This window comes from Sturnira hondurensis, unplaced genomic scaffold (assembly GCF_014824575.4).
Source record: "Sturnira hondurensis isolate 20B ecotype Veracruz unplaced genomic scaffold, ASM1482457v3 Scaffold0018805, whole genome shotgun sequence".
Classification (NCBI taxonomy): Eukaryota; Metazoa; Chordata; class Mammalia; order Chiroptera; family Phyllostomidae; genus Sturnira; species Sturnira hondurensis.
The window spans coordinates 2563376-2584178 of NW_028091436.1; the positions used below are offsets into that span (position 1 = coordinate 2563376).

The 20803-nt window shown below is 63.6% G+C and overlaps 1 protein-coding gene across 1 annotated transcript in view; it reads left to right on the forward strand.

Moving 5' to 3' along the window:
* Positions 1-20803, forward strand: part of ADORA1 (adenosine A1 receptor) — a 25781-nt gene continuing 4978 nt past the window's right edge. Inside the window, exons 1-2 of the mRNA XM_037070511.1 lie at positions 1-243; positions 1047-1406. Coding sequence (XP_036926406.1) covers positions 1066-1406 — 341 coding nt within the window. The 5' untranslated portion in view covers positions 1-243; positions 1047-1065. The remainder of the gene's footprint in view (positions 244-1046; positions 1407-20803) is intronic.

The following is a 20803-nucleotide window of genomic DNA, read 5'->3' on the forward strand; positions in this document are numbered from 1 at the left end:
TCCCGCGGTGTACCGCCCCCGCCCCCCGGTGTGCGCAGCCCGGTGTGGCTCAGCTCCCGCGCTAGGAGCGCCCGAGGCGAGTCCGTCCGCCCCATCCCCCGACCAGGCTCGCTGGCCCTGGGTTCTCGGGCACCCACCGACTGGCTGCACTGAAGGCGTCGGGCTGGCGGGGGCGGGGGCGGGGGCGCGTTCGGACGGACCCGCTCAGGTGGCTGTGAGTTCTGCCAGCTTTGGTGACCTTGGGTAGGTCTGTGTTTCCGTCCGCACCGGGGGTCTCCGAGGGAAACTCAGGAGAGGGTTAAAACCGGCGACTAGAAAGCCCCTTTCTAGGAGCAGGAGTGGGCGAGGGTCCCGGGGAGAGCCGGAGCGGGGCCCGGGGCGCGGCTGGGAGGCTGGCGCTCAGCGGCCAGGGTGGGTGGGCGCACGCTAGGGAAAGGGGACCGCGCGCGCCACGGCCGACGCCGGGCTCGGTTCCCCGGACCAGCGTCTGTCAGCTCCGTCCCAGGTGCGGAGAAGGGCGCTACCTCTTTAAAAGCGTCCGGGGCCCAGCCTCCGCGCACCATGTGATTGCTTGAAAGGCCGGGGCTGCGGCGGAGCCGGAGGACGATGAGCGGCAGCCAGGCTGCGCGCAGCCCAGCCCTGCCCCGAGCGGCCCGGAGCTCCGCGGCGGCACCAGGTGTCCCCAACTTTGGCACCGCCTCTGGGACCCCCTGGCGGCCAGCAGGCAGGCTAGTGAGCTCCTGGTATTCTGTTCTGTGGGCTTCGGTGGGCAGAGGCACGCACGGGGACCGTGTGTGCCGAGAGCTGCCTCACACCTGATAAAAAAGCCAGGGGAGGACCCAGCACTGCTATCCTGAGTTGCTGAGTGGAACCTCCGGGGATGACAAGGGGAGGGACAGAGATTAGGCCGAGAAAGGGCAGGGGCGTCTCGCCAGCCTAGGCAGGCGCCCGCTGTGCCAAGTGGGGCTCATCTCCTGAGGGAGGGGACTCCAGAGCCCCGGACCTCTGGCCGGACAGACCTCCCACCCGGCGCGTCCCGACCCCAGGTGCCGCCACCGATGTGCCATGCCGCCCTCCATCTCGGGCTTCCAGGCCGCCTACATCAGCGTGGAGGTGCTCATCGCCCTGGTCTCCGTGCCCGGGAACGTGCTGGTGATCTGGGCGGTGAAGGTGAACCAGGCGCTGCGGGACGCCACCTTCTGCTTCATCGCCTCGCTGGCGGTGGCTGACGTGGCCGTGGGTGCTCTGGTCATCCCACTCGCCATCCTCATCAACATCGGGCCGCAGACCTACTTCCACACCTGCCTCATGGTCGCCTGCCCCGTGCTCATCCTCACGCAGAGCTCCATCCTGGCCCTGCTGGCCATCGCGGTGGACCGCTACCTCCGCGTCAAGATCCCGCTCCGGTGAGTCTGCCGCAGCGGGAGGTGCCGGTCACGCCCATGCTGGGCGGTGTGAGGGCCATCCTGAGAGTCTGGATGGTGCAGCGCAGGGCCCCAGTAAGCCAAGTGTCCTCTGGGCCGTTGGGCCCCGGTGCACACTCTGTCCCCTGCCCTCTGCTTTCCAGTGCCAGGCCGAGCTGTCGTTGAAGCAGGAGGGTGCTGGGTGGCTGGGGGAGTGCCAGCCTGGCGGTGCCCAGGACCCCGAGCTACGCTGCTGCTGTTCTCTGGACACGGCCAGCTGTCCAGCCTGGAGTGAGGGGTTGGAGGGGTCAGCAGGAGTCCCAGTGAGCACTGAGCAGGACCAGCGGAGTCACCAGTTTCGGGGGAGTGGAGGAGGCAGCAGGCTGCCAGGGGGCTGGGAGTGTGGAGGGTGGCCCACCAGGAGCCGGAGGGCGGCTGCTCCAGGCAGACAGGGCAGCCCTGCCGCAGACACTCACACCCGTGCTGGCTGGCAGTGCCCTGTGGGTGGCCCCGGGAGACCGAGCAGTCAGAGCGCCTCTGCCCGTCACCCATGCTGGCAGCTCTGTTGCAAGAGGGAGGACAAGCGCGGCGCCTTCTCTCGACCACCCTGCTTGGGCACAAAACCGGGCAGGTCTTTGCTGGTCACCACACATGGACTCAGGCTGCGTCCAGGCAGCACCAGGGTGGGTGGCCTCATGGTGGCTGCCTTCTCAGGAGTATTAGTGCCCCAGGGGCTCCTTCCCCAGGGCTTCCAGGCCACCCTCTCGGCACCAGGCAGGACCTGGGCGCGCTGCCAGCCGGCCCTGCTGGGACACCCCGTGAGGCCCCTCCGTGTGGCGCGGGGGCTGTGGCCGGCTCTGGCACCTGCCGTCCCTGCAGCAGCCTCCATATCTGGGACATGGGGCCTGTGGCCTTCGTTGGCAACTTGCCCGGGCAGGCCCAGCCACCCATGTGTCTCCCATTTGCACTGAGTTTGTGCAACTTCAGGAAGCTTTTTCCACCTACCTTTTTTCCTGTTCTCACCGTGCTCCGGACGGAAGCTGCAGTGGGAGCAGGTAAAGGGAAAACTCAGACCCAGGGTGTCCCCTGACACCATTTGGGAGCAGAGCCTCCAGGTTTCCCAGGGCAGGCATTATGGACACCCAGGACGCTCGCCCCCGCAGGGCCTTCGAGCTGCCCTGGGTCCCAGGTCTGGAGGGCTGTGCAGGAGACACTGGTTGCAGCCCACTCGAGTGGCCAGACCTCTGCTGACCATGTGCAGTGTCGCCACCTTGGGAGGCTCACACGGACAGGCAGGTGTAGGCAGCTGCTCGGGAATCCTGGCTGGAGCGGGTGTGAAGGTGAGCAGAAGCCTGGCCCTGCTGTGACGGAGGTGAGACCTGCCCTGCCTTCCCTGTGGGGTGTAGTAGCTGCTGAGCTGCCCCCCGCAAGGGTCAGCTTTGGCCTCTGTGCACCTGGCGGGGGGGGGAGCTGCCTTCTGAGGGTGGCGGCTGCACTGAGACTGAGCCTGCAGGCCTGGGTTCCCGGCCCTGCGGTGTGTGTCTAGCTGTGTGACCGCAGAAAGTCACTCATTCACCTGCTTCAACTTGGGTTCCTCATCCACCAAAGGGGACGTGGACACTGTCCCTTCTTCCCGGGATGACTGGGAGAACATGAAGTGCGTAGTCTGTGTTGGGCATGTTGTGTGCAAGCCACACATGGCAGGTTGGCATTTGTGGTCTTATCACGACAGACATAAGGCAAAGTAGGCGAGGGCTGACCCCCCCACGCATGCCCCCACCCCCAGCTCCCCAGGAGGTGCCAGGCACCGTGGGTTGGTCGGCAGTGCCTGAGGGGCAGCTGTGCATCCTGCCCGTGCTGCTCTTTGCACAGAAAGCCTGGCCTGGCATCCGGCCTGAAACAGGCTCTCAGCTCCCGGGGACTGAACCAGCTGGATGTCCAGAGCTCACTTGGTTGAGCCCCAGGCAGGCCTCCCAGATGCCGACCCTCTGATTTACCATCTCTCTGTGGCCCCCCTGCTCCTGGGCCGCCCAGCCGCGCAGGCCCCAGAGCCTGGAGGGCCCCCTCCCAAGGGGGACTCCTAGATGGAGGCTGGGCTGAGGTGGCAGGGCACTCCAGGCCCCTGCCTGTCACACTCCCCACGGGCCCCCTGGAGTCCCCGGGCTGCTGGATCTGAGGGCCACCTCTCGGCCTGGGGGCCCCAGCACTGGGAGCCAGAGGTGCACGCAGCCCTGGGCCCCAGGAAGGAATCTGGACAAGCGTCGGCAGGTGTGTCCCTGCAGCTCTGACGAGTCTGCGGGCCCCCACCAAGCGAGGCTCGGTTTGGGCAGTCAACCACAGGTTTTATTTCCTTCCACTTGGCAGGCAGACAAGGGAGAAGACAGGTTCGCAGCCTGCAGTGCGATCATTACCAAAGGAGAAAAAACCTCACATGGTTGGTTCATCAATGACCTGTGGTCATTTACATGTGCTTTGCAGGTCATTTGCATAACACCTTCACTTATTTGGCAACTGATGCCCTATTTCTCTCAGCTCCCACTTCTGGGAACCCCACCACGTTCGTCTCAGCACCCCCCACCCTGGGGGTGGCACCCACTCCAGGGGTGGGCCCTGCAGAGCAGGCTGGCGGGACACCCTGAGCAAAGCCCAGTCTGTGGTCAGGAGACCCGGTGGGCGGGGCGGGGTGAGGGGAGGTGGGTATGGGAATCAGCTCGACCCGAGTTTCAGCCTGGCTCTGTTACTAAATGCCACCTGGGATGCTCGTTCACCCTCCGACCCTGCCCCCACCCCCGGCCCCCGCCTGGTTAGACGAAGGGGCGGGATGGGCCCTCTCCGAGGTTCCTGTCAGCTCCGTGGCTCTTCCGTGTCGTTCCTCCAGACCGTGCTGTGTTGAGATCTTGGTGAAGCAGTGATGTTTTTAGCCCCTAGCGGGGAGCGGGCGTGAAGCTGCGCCTTTGCCGGCTGTGGCTCAGAGCTCGCAGCCTCTCACTAGTGGAGACACCGGGCAGCCCCTTCCTGCAGACACTTCGTTAGATGAACTGAGGTCCGAGGTCAAGGAGGATCAGCAATTTGCCCAGACAAACGTCTTGTCAGGAGGAGCTGGGGTTGAATCGAGGCCAGGCGCCTCTGACCGGTGAGCCCACATGTGGCCTGAGTCACTCCCAGGAAGCTGTGGGGCTCACGGGGGAGGGTGTCGGCGGGGTGGTCTCTCTCCTCTGATCTGGGCCTGCGCCTCCTGCTCTCCGCTCAGCCCACACACGCTCCTCCCCTCCCCCCTCACCTTCACCCCAGTGGGCAGAGGAGCCCCTGGTAGCCTCGCCTCTGTCCACAGCTGGAAGCCTGCCCGGCTGGGCTGCTGACCGGGAAGCACAGCCAGGAGTGGAGGCCCGCCTGCTGGACCAGGCTCAGGCAGAGCGAGAATTCGGGTAGATTAGGGTGTGTTCGCTTTCAGACAGGACTTTAGCCCTCCACCCTCCCCACTAGCTTGGGCTTCTCTTGACAATTAAAGGGGGCTGTGCTTGTACCCACGCCCACCTCCAGCCGGCCACCGTCTGGGGCCTCAGGGGCTCAGGCCCTGGCCTCTGCTTTCAGAGGCCTTCAGCATCCCCTTGCCTGGTCAAGGACGGGTCCTGCAGAGGCTCTGTGGAGTAGCCCTGCCGTCCAGCCCCCGCCCCTGCAGAAGGGGAAGCAGAGGCCAGGGTTCCAGCATGGTGAAGGTCACTCACGCAGGAGGTCTGTCCTCCCCTGCCTCCGTGCTCACTCTGGCTCCCTAGCCTCCGACCCTGAAGGCCAAGGCCGGGCAGGAAGAGCTCTCAGCAGTCACCCCCTTCAGGGACAGAGCAGAGTCAGCAGGTCACTGCTGGGCTGAGGGGAGCGTGATTGGTGATTAGAAAGGTCATTGTTTGAAGTAGGGGCGGCCTTCAAGTAGGTTTTGCTAAAGAGTGAGCTGGGCCCGGTGCCGTGGGCTGTAGGCGAGACCAACGTTGAAGAGTTCCCAGGGTGGCCACTTCGCCGAGCTGGCGAGGAGGCGGCTCCCGGCCTGCCACCTGCCTAGGTCTGAGCTTCTGGGAAGCAGGTAGTGTCTGAGGTGCCCTCTGCAGAGGGTCCTGGGGTGCAGTCCTGAATGTATGTTTACTGTTTAAAATGTCAAAAATCTAGGGAAAAATAAAGATGAGAAAGTCATCGGTAGCTCTACCACATGCGGATGAGTGTTACTATTTGGCATTCCAGAAAAATTTTCCGCACATCTCTCCCTATCTGGTCATCAGCTGTCGGCCACCTGGCATTCTTCCACAGTCAAGAGCATCTGTAGCTTCGTATTCCCGTTTGTTTACCTCGTGTGGTGTTTATAGGCATCTCCCCATGTCGACACAGGTGATTTGGTAAGGATTTTGATGGTGGTGCCGTGTTCGCTTGGTTTTTAATGCATCTTTCAGTCTCATCCATTACTGACCTTCCTGAGAACGGTCCCCTCTGCGCCACAAGGGACCAGGTGAACCGTCTCTGTCAGGTGCTCAGGGCGCATCTGTGTCTCCTTCCCCACCGCTCATGGTCCAGGTGGCTTTTCTGAGCTTGGTCAGTGCCAGACGGCCAGGAGCACACCCGCCCACCCGCCCACGTCCTCCCATGCCCGGCTCCGAGTAGGCCGGCTGTCTGCATTTCTTCAGTAAAAGAACATCATATTTTATTTATCCATTCCTACAGTTTCGATGATTAGGGTTATTACCATGTTTAAAAATCATTACAACTGTCACAGAATGCTGTTCAGGAACCTCGTTGTTTGGGAGGTCGGGGCCGACCCTGCACCCTGGGCTGCGTCGCTGCCCCCAGCACAGCCTCCAGCTGTGAGGGGTCCCGGGCCGCGGTTTCCCAGCTCTCTCTACCCCAACTTCGTCTCCACTCCAGCTCGGTCACTCCTCCAGGCCAATCCCACGGGAGCTGCAACCCCACCCTGGGAGGGAGCCTGGCATTCCTTTGCCCCGGGCCTCTCCGGGTTGGGTGGGCAGGATGGGTGGGCCACGACGCGGCTCATCTCAGTGCCTGCCCTCTCCCCCACGAGGCCTGGACGTCCCATTACTCAGCCTCTCGGTGAGGAGCGCCGTCCCAGGCCGCAGGGCTGGGGTGTGTCCCTGCTGCTTGGCCCGAGGTGGCAGGGCAGGGACAGAGCAGAGATGAGAGACGACAGGGGACCCTTGGGCTGTCGGTCGCCCCCACAGCCTACGAGGCTCAGCCAGACAGCTCCGCGTGCATTCACAGACGACAGACCTCGGGACCACCGCCCAGGGCAGTGCTTAGGACAATTTCCGCAACCCAGAGGGCCCCCTCGTGTCGCCCCTGGTCAGTGCCCTCGAGAGTGACCACCAGGCTGGTCTTTGTGCCGCCGATCGGTTTTGCCTGTTGGTGAGCTTTTCTGAAGGAAATTGAGTGGCGTGTATGCTTTTCTCTATACTATATTGTGTTCAGTTTAAACGCTGATTTGTTGAGATTCTGGCATATTTGGAAAAAAGAGCCCAAGAGTTTGCTTGTGGATTGGATGTGGGCACGAGAGAAAGAAGAGCCAAGTGTAACCATGCTTTTTGTCCCGAGCCCCCAAAGCGGGGCTGTGGGTGTGGCTGGCGTGGGAATAACAAAGGTTCCCTTTCGATCTCGCTGGGTCTGGGCCGAGTGTGATGCTGAACAGGCGGTTGAATGTTCATGGGTGACTTCAGGTGTGAAGTCAGGGTGGGGGGTGGGGAGCCGCTGGCAGGTGGGCCCCGTGGCTGGACAAGTCCCCACGATGGAGGGGAAGAGCAAGGACTGAGCGTTGAGGGGCTGGGGAGAAGGGCAGGCACCAGCACAGAGAGGGAAGGGGAGCCAGACACGTGGAGGGGACCCCAGAGCCCCGAACGTGGTGCCCGAGAGGCCCAGTGTGCAGAGCGCGTCGGAGGCAGCTGGCGTGGCTGCTCCTCTGAGGGGCCTGGACAGCGATGCAATGGAGCGAGCAGGGCAGGGGACGGGCACTTTGTTCCCTGTTGTTCTCTCGGACGCGGTGACGTTAGTCTGTGTGCCGACTGAGACTTGGTGCAGCATAGAGTGAAGGAGGGCCTTTCTGGAGTGAAGTCCTGGAGAGGGGGCAGGCGAGGACCTGGGGGCCACCCAGAGGGTGGGTGGTCTCCAGGGCCGTGGAGCTCGGCTCCCAGCAGGAGGCAGAGTGTGTGGCGCAGGTACTGGGAGGTGGCATCCCCTTCCGAAGGCAGGTCAGCGGTGGGGAGAGAGGATGCAAGAGGCAGCCATGCACAGAGTTGAGACCGCGAGTCATGTTCAGCTGCAGGGGCGCAGCCCCCAGGAGAGTCCCCTCCCTCACTGACCCAGGTGCCCCTGCCTCTGTGCCCTTAGGGACTGGTGGGCGAGGGTGATCTCCAGGGCAGGGGCAGAGCTGGGCTACAGCCTGAGGAGAAGGCAGGGAAGGGAGCCGCCCTGGCATTCCCCGAGTCAGGCTGTGCTTGGCCTCTCCCCAGGGCGGCCGGTGTCGGTGTCGGAAGGAGGCCGGGCCCATGGCTCAGGGCCAAGCACTTGCACTTCAGTCTGAGTGCACCGAGAAGCCTCAGAAGTGCTTTAGGCAGGGGTGACGTAATCCCAATTGCATATTTAAGAGGTCGAAAGTCCTTAATAAAGTATCAGCGAATCAAATCCAGCGGTATACAAGAAGCATGATCTGTCTCAATCGAATGTCCTGTGTGCAAGGGTGGTACGCCCACCACGTGGACACAGGATGGTCCGGCCTGTTGGGTGCAGGGTGGATGGGGGCAGGGCAGGCTGTGGCAGTGTGGGCGGGCAGGGCGGGGTGTGGAGAGGACCGGAGAGATTGCAGCCTGTCGGCCTCAGAGCCTGGGGGGTGCTGGAGCGGATGTGCGAAGTGGAGAAGGAGTCGGCTGTGACTCTGCGGTTTGTGGCTGAAGCCACGGGGTGGATGTGCTGCCCGGCCTGGAGCCGGGGGTGGTGAGGGAGGGCGGCGGCGGGTTGACCCAGATCCTCAGAGAGACTGCAGTGGAGGTGACGGCAGATCCCCCATGGTGGCCCTCTCACTGGCCCCTGCACAGTGGTCTGTGACGGCACAGCAGGGGCTTGTCACAGCTCCTGGGCACCGAGTGGCAAGTGTCAGCTAAGGCAGCAGGGACGGTGGTCACTCAGGCTGCCGACAGTGATTATGTGCCCAGCACAGACCCAGGGAGAAGAGCTGGTGGGCGTGGGGCACTGGCCACTGGAGAAGGCCCCGGCTGGCCTGACCTGCCACAGTCCCCTTTAGCTCCTGGAGCGAGTGTGCTTGGCAGGGCAGGGGAGAGGGGAGGGAGGAGGAAGGGGGTTGGCCCCTGCACCGGGGCCAGACCTGCAGGCTCTCAGAAGCATCCACTTCCCAGCCCCTTCGCCCCTCCCCCGCCCCAGCGTGGCCAGGGCCAACTGGCAGCCTGGTTTCTCTCCCAGTGGAACCAAGGGCTCAGGCCACAGCCGCCCAGCTGGACCGGGAAGTCCGCGGGCAGCACCCTCCTGGGGGCAGGCGAGGGGGAGGTCCGTTTGAAGGGCGCCCCTGCACCCTTGACACTTTCAGTGACCCCCTTTTCGGTGAGGGGTGCCACCCTCCCTGTTCACGGGGACACACCTTGGATGGACGGGTGTGAGCACACTGAGCACATGCCTCTTCACGCTTCCTCCACGTCGTCAGGAGGGCCTGGCCAATGAGGGGCACTCAGGGAGCGGGCGCTGTTACTGGGTCGGATTTCCCGGAGCCTGTTTGACGTTCGGAGCATGGTGTCCACTGGCCTCCGCTGTCCGCTGCACTCAGGTCTGCCCCAAAAACGAGCTACAAGCTCTTGAGGGTCAGCGCGGCTCTCTCCCGTCTCTGCCTCGCACCCCAGCCGGCCCTCAGCAGCTGGGCGGGTCAGGAACAGGAGGGTGCTCCCCGGGAGGAAAGCACTCACGGGGCAGGTGGGGTGGCCCGGCTGGGAAGGAGCCAGTCGGATATTTCAGAGTCACCCACGGGCCAAAGGCAGGCCCTGGCGAAGGAAGGATTATTTCATTAAGACACTCCCAGGAGATCGGGGGTGGGGGGCTGGGCACAGAGCAGTAAAAGGTCTCATCCCAGCTTACCTGGCAAGTTCCAGGGGTGGGGGGGGTACCCCAGTCTCCGGATGTCCCCACAGGCTGCTGTTTCCAGGAGGGAAGGCTGTGAACAGCCCCTCTGGGACCTCCGTGCCTCCCGAGTCCCCCCTTCCCTCCGGGGAGGAGGATGTTCAGTGTGTTTGGGGCATCACTGGGCCCAGCAGACACAGGGGCCAGCCCTCTTCAGGGAACCCCCATTACAGGCTCCTCACGGCCACCGTGAAGACAGTGGTGCAGCAGACACCTCCGGAGCACTGGTCAGGCCCGGGGGCTGACAATCTGCATGGAGCCAGCGAGCCAGCGAGGGGTGTGAAAGCGTGGCTGTAATCAGGACAGGGGCCACATGGCTCCGTGGGGCAGGCGTGTGGGGTGGTATTCACACATTTCACACCTGTGGGCTGTGTGTGTGTGTGTGTGTGTGCCTGTGTATGCGCGGGGTGGGGGTTATGGCTCTTCATTCTTACTTTTATGAGTCACGAAATGCAGGCCTGGGCTTCCAGATCATTCATGAAACTGCCTGTTCACCCCCATCCCCTCCTCCCGCCCAGCCCCTCGTGAGTCCCAGCCCGGGGGCCCCCTTCCTGTTCGTGCTTCACCCCGAGGCAACAGCCCCGTTTACATGTTCAAGTCAGCGTGTGTCTGTGGTGACACCAGGCCTGTCCTCAAGGGCACAGACCCACGGGCGATGATTCCCCAGTGGCCCCAGGAGGAGGCCTGGGCAGGCTCGGCCCACTCCCGGCACACGGCGCCCAGCCCCATGCCGCCCTCCCCCTGGGCTGGGGGCGCTGCCTCTGCCTCCGGCCATCTTCTTCCCGCCCAGGCCTTGGGTTTCGGAGAAGGATGAGGCCTCTCCCATAAACACCCCGGAAGCTGCTCCTTCTCTCATCGGTCTAGTTCCTGCTCACTCTGTGAGGCTCTGCTCAGAGGACACCGCCTCCAGGGAGCCTTTCTCGTCCTGCCCTCACTTCCCCGCAGCTCCCGGGCTCCCCTGAAACACAGCCATTGTCTGACCTGCTCACTGGCCCAAGCCCATTCTTGCTGTGTCCGCGCTGCCAGCATGGTTCCATTTTTGTCTCCAACAACTGACCCAAGGGGTCTCTGAAGGGACGTTAGTAGGAGCAAGTGGCCTTTGAACACCTGGTGTTTGCGAGACTGCGCCGAAGACCTGGCGTGGGTGCTCTTGTGTGAATTCTTGCACAGCTTTCTGAAGAGGCAGCATTTTGTACGAACAGTGTAATGTAGCCCTGGCTTCCACATCTCCTGAGAAGCCGAGGCTCTCAGAGGTCAGACAACCTGCTAACAGCCACAGAGCTGCCGCCTGCAACGGGACTGTCCAGTGAGTGATTGAACAGGTGAATGAAAAGACCTGTGTTTGCGCCTTGGCTGCAGCACTGCCAGGTGATCTTGGGGGAATCACTTACCTGTCTGGGTCTCAGTTTCCACATCTGTGAAATGGGCTCAATTCCAATTGCTGCAGCAGAAACCTGTCTGTAAGGCAGCGCGGTCGGATCAGGAGGTGAGTATAGCATCGTCGTTCAGGAGTGATCTGACTATGGGTGTGTGGGGGAGGGTTAGGCACCCCGGCCTTGCCCCTGCCTGGTCTCTGGCCTGCAGTTCAGAGCTGCCCCAGGGCTGGCATGGACCTGGCATGGACCTGCAGGCGTGTGGGAGCAGAGCACAGACCTGCACAGTTGTGGGCGGACATGCCCCATGCCTGGAGCCCACCTGCTTCCTCTCTGTGTCCCACCTGCGGGAGCTGTGGAGGGCTCCCTTTGGGCGCTGGACAGGAGGGTGAGGCTCGGTGACCAGTGGGTAGAGGGAGGCTCCACGCGGGCAAGAACGCCTGTCCCATGTGCAACGGGTGCTGGGCTCCAGGAGTGTGTCTCCCCAGGGCTGAAGCCACATCGGCCAGGAGGGGGCAGTCTCTAGGCCCCTCCTCCCATCAGAACGTAGCCAGAGTCTGAACTCTGTTTGTAGTCAAGGCGGGAAGAAAAACGTTCAAGGGAAGCACTTGTGAGGAGACTCAGGGGTACGGGAGCCCCTCCCTTCTGTGGGAAGCTGGGGGACGAGGATCCCCCAACCCGCCCAGTGCTGAGGGGGGCTTGGGGCTGGGAAACCGGAGCCCGGAGCCCGCGGCCTAGGCTGCCGCTGGCTCTCTCCGCAAGCCACCTCATTGGTAAGGGGACTCTGGTCCCTGGTCCCTGCCTGACTCCCTGGGGGGCGTCAGCAACGCAGGGGAGTGGCAGTCAGGCTGCCGCACTGGTCTCCCATCTCAGACGCCCCAACCCTGTGTTTCTTCACCTGTGAACTGGAAACACCAACAGGTGCCTCGTGGGTTGTGGATGCTCCTAGGTAGGGACGAGTCTCTCCCCGGCGTTGCGGTGCTCCTTCGCCTTTCTGGGAGGCAGGGCGAGCGGTGGACGGCGGTGCATGCGTGTCTGTCTGTCTGTCTCCTTGCGGTTGGGGTGGGCAGCCGACCAGCTCGTCCACACTGTGGCCTGAGGCTTCCTTTGCACGGATGGCGCCGCGAGCGTGACCATGGGGAAGTGACTGTGGCCCGGCTGGCCGCCACCTGGAGCCCGAGCACAGATGAGGGCGTGGCCTGTCCCTGCTCTGGGCACAGGGCCTGGGCACCTCCCCTTCTTCCTCAAGCCTGGCAGTGAGCGTGGGGGCTGCCTGGCAGGAGGGACCCCAGGAAGGGAGCCCAACCCTGTGGTTGGGGAGGGGTGCCACCTTTCCGCCGATCTCACTGACGTTGGCAAGGCCGGCATCAAGTCCACCGTGCAGGGAAGGCGCTGAGATGCCGGGAGGTCGAGGAACGTGGAAATAAGTTCGAAAGTGGAAAAGGGGGCTTGAAGAGCTGCCCCGTGGGCCCCTGAGGGGGCGCCGCATGTGATGCACCTGCTCGCTCGGCCTCTGTCATCGTGGAGTGTCCTGGCTTCTGCCGGTGACAGGGGTCAGCACAGGCTGCGCCGAGAGGTGAGAGCAGGGACTGAGGCTGCTCGGGCCGCGGCCTGGTGTGGCTCCCTGCTGGACCTGCCTGCTTCCTCTCTGGACCCAGCGCCTGCACGTGCCCCCCTGCATGACCCCCCTGAGGGCAGGGAAGGCAAATCTGGAGGCAGAAAGGACCCCTCGAGGCCCCAGAGGTGAGCGGTGGGGAGAGGCTCGGGGAGGCCTTCTCGGCCACACAGGCAGAGGTGCTGCAGCTGCAGAGAGCCCGGCCTCAGCTCCGCACCAGCCAGCCCTGCTGGGGCTCTGGGTGCTCCCGGACCTCCCTGGGCCTCAGTGTTCCCATCTGCAACACGGCAGCGACAGGAGCCCTGTGAGTGGTGTGAGGGGACCTCCGCCCTCCCCGCCTCCCACCTGGTGCCGCCCTCCCCTCTGCGTGTTCTGGGCGCCGCTCCCCAGGTGCTGCTCTCACTGATGGCGCGTCAGTGTGGGCCTGGCAAGGGTTCCCTCCTTCTGGGTCCTCTGTCACCTCCCCCCAAGAGGAAGGGCTGGAGCTGCGTTGGAGCCGGGCATGGAGTGCTGTGGGCCTCGAGAAGCTCGGACTGACAGGCACGAGACTGTGTCCCTCGGTGCCTCACGGCCACAGGGCAGTTCCCTGCTGGAGCCCCAGAGCAGGGCGTGGAGGCTTCTGACCCGGGTTGCAATTCTGTTTGTTCGGCCGTCAGCTGCATGACCTTGGGCTAGCCCCCAGACCCCTGGTGCTTGGACCAAGGACAGGGAGGAGACCGCTGGGAAGCAGGGGCCCAAGGGACTCTGGAAGCCTGGGGGACGGAGGCAAGTGTGGCCCCGAGTCTCAGAGGCGGAGACAGGCCCTGAGAGGGGGTCCGATTTGCTGGCAGCAGCCTGAGTCTGAATCAGACCTTGTCCCTCTCAGGCTGGCCTGTGTCTGTCCCTCCGCTGGAGGAGGGGGCAGCGGCTACAGAGGTGAGAGGTCAGGGGCGGGGCTCGAAAGCTGGTGCTCCCTCTAGCTCCTCCTCCACGGGGCAGCTCCAGGGCCCAGAGCGGACCTCCCACATGGCCCACACTGGGGGTGTTGGCTTCACTGGGGAGAGAAGGCCCTTTGGTGTCCCCTCCCCCTCCCTGGTCCTGCCCTGCCCATTTCTGCCTCGTTCAGTCCCTCCTTCAGTCCCTAAGGCTCACTGTTGCCAGCAGCCTGGTGTTCTTTTTCCAGCTCCGCGCACTTTCAGGCTTTCATGCTGGTGGGTGGAAAAAACGGCTTTGATTTAATAAGCTCCCCCCTCCCCGCCCCCACACCACCGCCGAGGTCCCTGCAGGGTCCTGGCGCATGTGAGCACCTTGCAGGGTGGTGCTGAGGCAAGAGAACCGACAGAAAGGGCCTCCAGGGCTCACCCCTCAGAGCCCCCGTTCCAGGATGCTGCCCGGCTCCCTGCTGTTCCGTTCAAGGGCGCAGGCCGCATCCCACGGAGGAGGACAGGCTGTTCCCCACGCTGGCAGTGAGCAGGGGGCCGGCCTTGCAGCGGGAGGAACTGGGGTCTGACTCCTGCTGGAGCCTCCTAATGAAGCGGCCTAATGAAGCCTAATGAGGCTTCACATGCTGGGCTGGGTGAGGTGGGGCAGCCCGAGGCTCCCGTGGAAGGCCCGCCTTTGGGGGCAGGGGGCGCAGGCCCTTGTGCAGGCAGGAGGGGGCTGTGTGAGCAGGGCCCCCTCCCCCCAGTTCTCTCACACTGAAGCCGACCATTGATATTGCTGTTTGTAACTTTTCTGTTTGTTGGGTTCATTCTCTTTCCACGGTCTGTTTTCAGTTAAGAATGGTGTGAGAACCTGCTCTCCTTCCCCGAATCTGGCTGGATGCCGACTGGGCACCAGGGACTGGGGCAGGTTTTGGGAACCCACGGCGAACTGGAGTTGCTCCTCACACTCTGGGACACACAGTCAAAAGCTTGGGCAGGAAAACAGAGTTTTGCTGATTGTCCCCCAAGGGGGCCCTGTTCCGTGCCTGCATCCGCCTGGGCCAGCCTGGTCCCTGCCCACCTCCCACTGCCTCAGGGACCTTCCTGCCCCCAGCCCATCCCTGGGGCAAATGCTGGGGGACTGGAGGGGCAGGGTGGGTGGGGTGCAGGGCGCTCGTCTGTGGGCCGCGGGCTGAGAAGGGCTGCTTCCTGGGTGGGGCCCGGACTCTGGGCTCTGTTCAGTGGACGGAAGGGAGGGAACGTGAGGAGACCCCACTGAGAGGAGGCGGGAAGCAGCTCTGTGCTGGGCTTCTTCCCGCCGCGCCCCCTCCCCTGCGATGTAGTAGGAGCCATGAAGTTGGACCCTCGGGAGTACTTGCTGATATGAAAGTGCCAGCAGTGGAGAATAACAGGCCCCCCGGGTAGGAGTGTGTTCTTCCTCTGGGAAAGTTTCCAAGGTGGGGGGCCCTTTCCATCCTCTCCGTCCTCCCCTGTTGCCTGTTGCCTCTTTCCCAGAGGGTAGATGCCATGAGGTCTGGGGAGCCCTGAGGGCTCAGGCAGGGGGTGCAGAGGAGAGGAACCCAAGCCTGGGGAGAGCGTTGCCCCAGCGGCCAGGGGAGGCGTGCGCACTGGGGCGCCCGTCTACACAGAGTCTCTCCAGCAGGGACAGCCCTTCAGGCAGAGGCCGAGGCGCCCCTGGTATCAGACCGGCCAGGAGATGCTCAGGAGGATGTGCCTGTCTGTAGCCCCCCCCACGCCACGCCGCACACCCCAGAGGGAGCTACCACCCCCTGCTAGTCAGAGGGGTCAGGGAACACGGACTGATTCTGTACCAAGGCTGAGTTCGCTACAAAGTAGACGCCAAAGCCATGTGAACAGCCTCCCGAATCAAAACAAGACACTTTGTGTCCCTGCGCCCGCTGCATCTCCGCAGGACAGACTGGACTTTCTCGGGCACTTGGGTGCCTTCAGGAGGTGGAAGCAACGGGCACCTAGCAGGGGCCCTGCTCAGTCTCTGCGCCAGCCTCTGGGCCACACGGCTTCCATGCCAGTCTCACTGTCCCACTGTGCTGAGGACAAGACCCAAAGCAAGGGTCTGTGACCTGCTGAAGGCCACGAGCTATTGGCTGGTGGGGCCACGGTCTGAACTCATCTGACTCCTCAGCTGAGGAGGAGCTGAGGAGTCAGCTCCACTCACTCAACAATATTTAATTCTCTTTCCATTCCCTGGTGCGCCCATCCCCCCACCCCCTTGCCCCCCGACTGCCGCCATGGGCGAGTGGCCAGAGTGACACATTCTTAGTGGGGGACCCCCTTGGGGAGCTGATGTGCTTTGGGGCTCCTGCTCCCCCAGCTGGTCCTCCTGCGCCTGCCCAGTGGGTCTAGGAGAGGGGAACCCCGGGCACGTGGGCACCTCTCATTCAGTCATCCTGCCGAGGGTCCAGGTGCCGGAATCCAACCGGAACTCCTGACACCTGCAGGGCGAGGTGGTGAGGCAGGAGGCTGCTCTCAGGGGTCCTGATGTGGCCGGTTCACCTCAGGCCCCCTCTCTGGGGAGTGCAGGGCCTTGTCTGCACCCTCCAGCCGGGCACAGTGAGGTGAGGACACTCAGTGTCCAGGCTGTGGGGTCCTCGGCCACCTCTTGCAAGTGACCAGAGTCTGCTCCAGTTCCCTGCCACATCAGGTCTCTCCGCTTCACCGGAGAAGGAATGTCGCCTCCTCTGACCGGGCGGCTGCCCTGGGGAGGCCTCGCGGCGCAGCCGCTCACAGGTCACTGAACCCTGGCGCAGACACGGTGGCTTTTTCCATGCCACCCGATGAGTCGGAAAGTCACCCACAGTGGGTGGGGCCCTGCAGCTGCAGAGTCAGCGGCTTTCGGTGCCGGAAATGGCAGGAATGCCGAGGTCGGGGGACAGTTTCTGGAGTTGACCGTTTGGGTCAGAATCCCTCTTCCTTGAGGACCCTCAGCCACTGGGCCGTGGGGGCTGCACCTGCTTTTGGGGGGCAGAGCTGGCTGCCGCTGGGGTGGCAAGGAGGTAGCTGCATCTCAGAGTCACCCAGGGCAGTTTCCCAGCACAGCACCCGGGCCTCCTGCCCTCGGGGTACGTCTGGACTCTCAGGATAAGGGTGGGGACTGGGGGCAAATCCCCTCCCTTGATCTGGGGAATGCCTTCCAGCACCCCACTCCCTGTGGGCGCCCCAGTGTCAGAGCCTCTGAGCACAGCAGGGCCCAGACACAGGGCCTGTGAGTTCAGGGCCTGTGGGGCCCGGGAGCGTGGTGTTTGGCCTTGGGCGGTGGCCCCGGCAGTCAGGGCAGAAGCCCCGTCTCTCCTGCTGGCTCCAGAGGCGGGGAGGGTCCTCAGAGTGGCCAGCAGCACTTCCCAATGCTCATAATGCTAATAACCCAATGGACTCGCTTGGCTCCTTTCTCTCAGAGCTCAGGGTTCCCCCTCCCCCAGCAGCTCTGCAGGCTGGCTGTGTGCCCAGACGCCCCCTCTGGGGATGTGGGACACCGTGGTCCCAGCTGGTGGGCGATGCCACAGGCCCCAAAGCAGCAAGATTCAAAGCAGGGTCATTAGAACCCAGACGTTCTGGCCTCCGGTGCCCCACCTGGCCCTTCCTCCAGACTCCTCTGGGTAAAGTTACTGTTACATCTTTGGCCCCTGGAGTGATTGTATCTGGTTTCCTGTTTTCCTCCGGGAGGAAGACTTTCTCTGCAGGAAGCAGTTTAATAGTCTGAAAACCTTACTTCCCTGGTCTTGGGATCCAAGTTTCCAGTTACAAGTGCCTGAGAAAGGAGGCAGGAAGGAGGGGACCACAGCCATGAAATGCCCTCCTCGGCCCCGTGGGAAAGGGGTTCAGCCATCTCAGGGGCATGACCACAGAGGGTGCTGACCCCTCTGGCCCCCCGCCCGGCGCTGGGCCCAGGACCTGAGAGAGGAGCCTGTGACAGGGATGTGGACACCTGGCTTGGGGACCCTGCCTGGATGTCAGCAATGGGCTGGACCCTTCACCACCCTGCCTTTAGGCATAGCTGTGCCTTCTGGCCCACCATATGGAGTCTGTCTGTGTCCTTCTGAGTCGACACGCGTGTGATGAGAGGCCGGTCAGTGCTCTCCTGATGGCCACGCTCCATTCTTCCCGCTCTGGTGCCACTCCTGAGCCACTGGGGTCCAACCAGGAGCACGGAAGTCAGCTAGGGGCTTGCAGTGGAAGGCCTTTCCTGCCAGAACCTGGGCACCCAGGGGCTGAAGCACTTGAGACACCACACGGGAGACGGAGGTCACCCAGAGACCAGCGACCCTCACCCTGGGCTGCGGGGCCCAGGGCTGGCTGCTGCTTGACTGTGGGGGTCTGTCTGTCTGTCTGTGGATGGAGGAGCCAAGGAGGAGACAGCTGCCCGGCACCCATGGGCGTTGGTGACGGGGGAGGAAGCACCCTGGCTTCTGTCCTCTCCCTGTGGCACTGCAGTGCCTCTGGGGGACCCAGATGACTCGGCAGCTTGGGGAAGACCCCGTGAGGCAGAGTGGGGCTTCAGGCCCAGTCCCCTGTTGCTTCCCGATGCTCCTTCCTGCCCAGGCCCCTCGGCCTGTGTGGCGCCCGCTGGCCTCCCCAGCCTTTCCTGTGCGAGGAGCCTGCAGCCCTCGTCCTCAGGGTGAGCCGGGACGCCAGTCCCGCCGTGTCCCGGAAGCGCCTGCTGTGAGGCGGTGGTAGGCGGGGAGAGGCCTGCGCTCTGTGCCCGGTGGGCCCCCCACTGGAAGTGATCTCATCCATGAAAGGGGCCTATTCATGAGGCAAAGGACAGATGGGGCGCTCGGGCACGCGCTCGCGGCCCCTGCTGGGACCTGGCCGGAGATGGAGACCCGGCTTCTCTGGGCTGTGGACTGGAAGGGTCCGGTGGGGGTGAGGGTGGGGGGGTGGGCGACTACATCTGACCGAGAGCCTCCGCAGGTCTCACACTGCGCAGGGGCAGCACGGGGCTCCGGCCACCCTGCCCGGACCTGCCTAGACCTGCTGGAGCTGGCTGGTGGCCTGGGGGCACGGGCTCACTCCTCTGTAAGGGTCTCCCTCAGAGCAGCCTTAGGTGGCAGGACTTGCGCAGGGACCAGCAGTTCCTGACTCAGCAATGGGCTCCCGCCCCTCCAGGGCCTTCACACCGACCTTCTCTAACTGAGCCTCTCCTCTCCGTCCTCACGTGGCATTGACTCCATCATCGCAGTTTGTCGCGGAACAGATTTTATTTTTCACTTGTTATATCCGTCAGCTGAGTGTGACTGTTCCGCCCCTCCCTTAGCCTCCAGAGCGCCCTCTCCTGGCCCGATTCTGATCCAGGGATTGTGGCCTTCGTCTCTCTCTGGAATTTCCGAACTGCTTGCGCTTGCTGGCTCTGGCGCCAGGCAGGACGGCAAACACTTGCCCATTTGCCCATCGGGCCAGGCTGGCTCTCGGCAGCAGGGACCCCGTCCGCCTTTTCTTCAGCCTCTGCCTCTCCCTCGGAGAGTCTGAGCTCCCCACCGCCCCCGACACCCCAGGCCACCACGCCACTGTCACCAGCAGAAGGTACTGACTGATGGATTACTTCCTGTCTTGGAGCTGTGTCACCTTTGCACACAGAGGATGCAGCACCCAAAGGGCTGTCTCTGCGGTGGTGGGTGGGGCTCAGCTCTGGGGGGGGCAGTGCTGGAGGTGGGGTCTGGCTGGTCCCTTCAGTGCTGTCCTTAAGGAGCTTCCCCCTTGCAGCGTCACTGCCTGCATGCCCGTCCCCCCCCCCACCGTGAGCCCCCAGCCCATATCAACCTTAGACTGCCCCCTCCTGAGGGCAGCCGCCTTGCTGGCTAGTTCCCAGTGCAGCTGCGGAGGTGGTGAGGCCTTGAGCCCCATTTGGGAGGGACACCCCGAATGTTGGAGGCGTACTCAACACACCCCACCCCATGTGCACCCAGGATGTGCAGCGTCCACTGTTCTTTCTGGCGTGAGGACAAGGTGGGCCCCTGCCTGGCCCTTCCTGTGACAGCCTGCCCCCCCTCAGCCGAGGTCCTGTGTCCAGCCTTTCCCACTGTGGAGAAAATAGCAAGAAAAACAGATGGGAGCTGATACCCTGAGCTGCAGGGTCTGCTGGGACCCAGCCTGGAGGAGCCCCAGGGACGCTTTGACCCGGGGGCTCCAGGGAGTCAGGCAGGACCAGAGGAGGGAGGGGCACCTCCCCAGCTGCCGTCTCCCACCTGAGGCATGGTCGGTACCCACTCCACTCTCAGGGCGCCATCATTGCCCCCACACATCTGAACTGGCTCCAGATGGTTTTGTTTCAAGCCTGTAGGAGACGGATGTCCCCAGCTTGCCGGCCATCTCATGACCAAACGCACCACAGCGAGCCCGCTGCCCTGAGGGAGAGCTGGTCTTAGAGCCGGAAGCCATGGGCACGGGCTGGCCCAGTGTCAGGCCTTGAATCTGTAATCTGTGGAGTTGGGGTCCTCACAGCGTGTTGTGGGTCCCCTGAGGCGTGGATGTGTAAGGCCTGTGAGCAGTAAATGGGATGTGGACCTGCAGCTGAGGCCGTCCTGGGGCCCGAGCCCCTCAGCTCCCTCCCCTCACGGAGTGGCCTGGCTCCTGTGGTCTGGCCCCTAGACTCAGGGCTGGGTCTGCTGGGCCTGCTTGCTCCACAGGTCACTGTGGAGCCCCAGGGGCCACCGGTAACAAGCCCTGAGGCTGGCGTTGGCCGAGCATGCAGACACCCCAAGGTTTTCTGGTTGTGAACGTCTCAAGGGGCTTGGAGGTGTAGGAGCCCAGGCACAGGCAGCCACATGTTGCCTGGTCCTCCTTGCTGAGGGGCCCCATGGGCTTTGGTCGTGGAGCGGGGCTTGATCCGGTCTCTGGTTCCAGCATGTGCTGCGAGCTGGCTCTCTTGCCGGGGACCCGGCAGGAGGGTCTGGGCTTCAGTCACAGTAGCAAACAAGGATTTGGATGAAGAGAACCTCAGGGAGGAGCATAGGGGAGGGGTGGGCAGCCAACACCATGGATGCAGGGACCACCGGGCTCCTCAGTGCCCCCACTGGAAAGGCACGGAAACTGGAAATGAGGTTCCCAAGGCCCCACCCAGCTCACCTGCCTTGTATGTGGGGCAGGAAGGGGACCTGACTTGTCCCACCCCCACGGTGCCCCTTCCAATCCCGTGAAGCCTTCCCAGGACAGTGGGCACCAGTGGATGGAAAGGCCTCTGGGAGGAAAGGGACCTAGGGGCTGTCGCTGTGAAGGACCCGTGGGCATGGGGCAGGGGCAGCAGCTGGAGGGAGGCCCCTGCCCGCCCGCCCATCTGTCTGTCCGTCTGTGAGGAGTGCTGGGAAACAG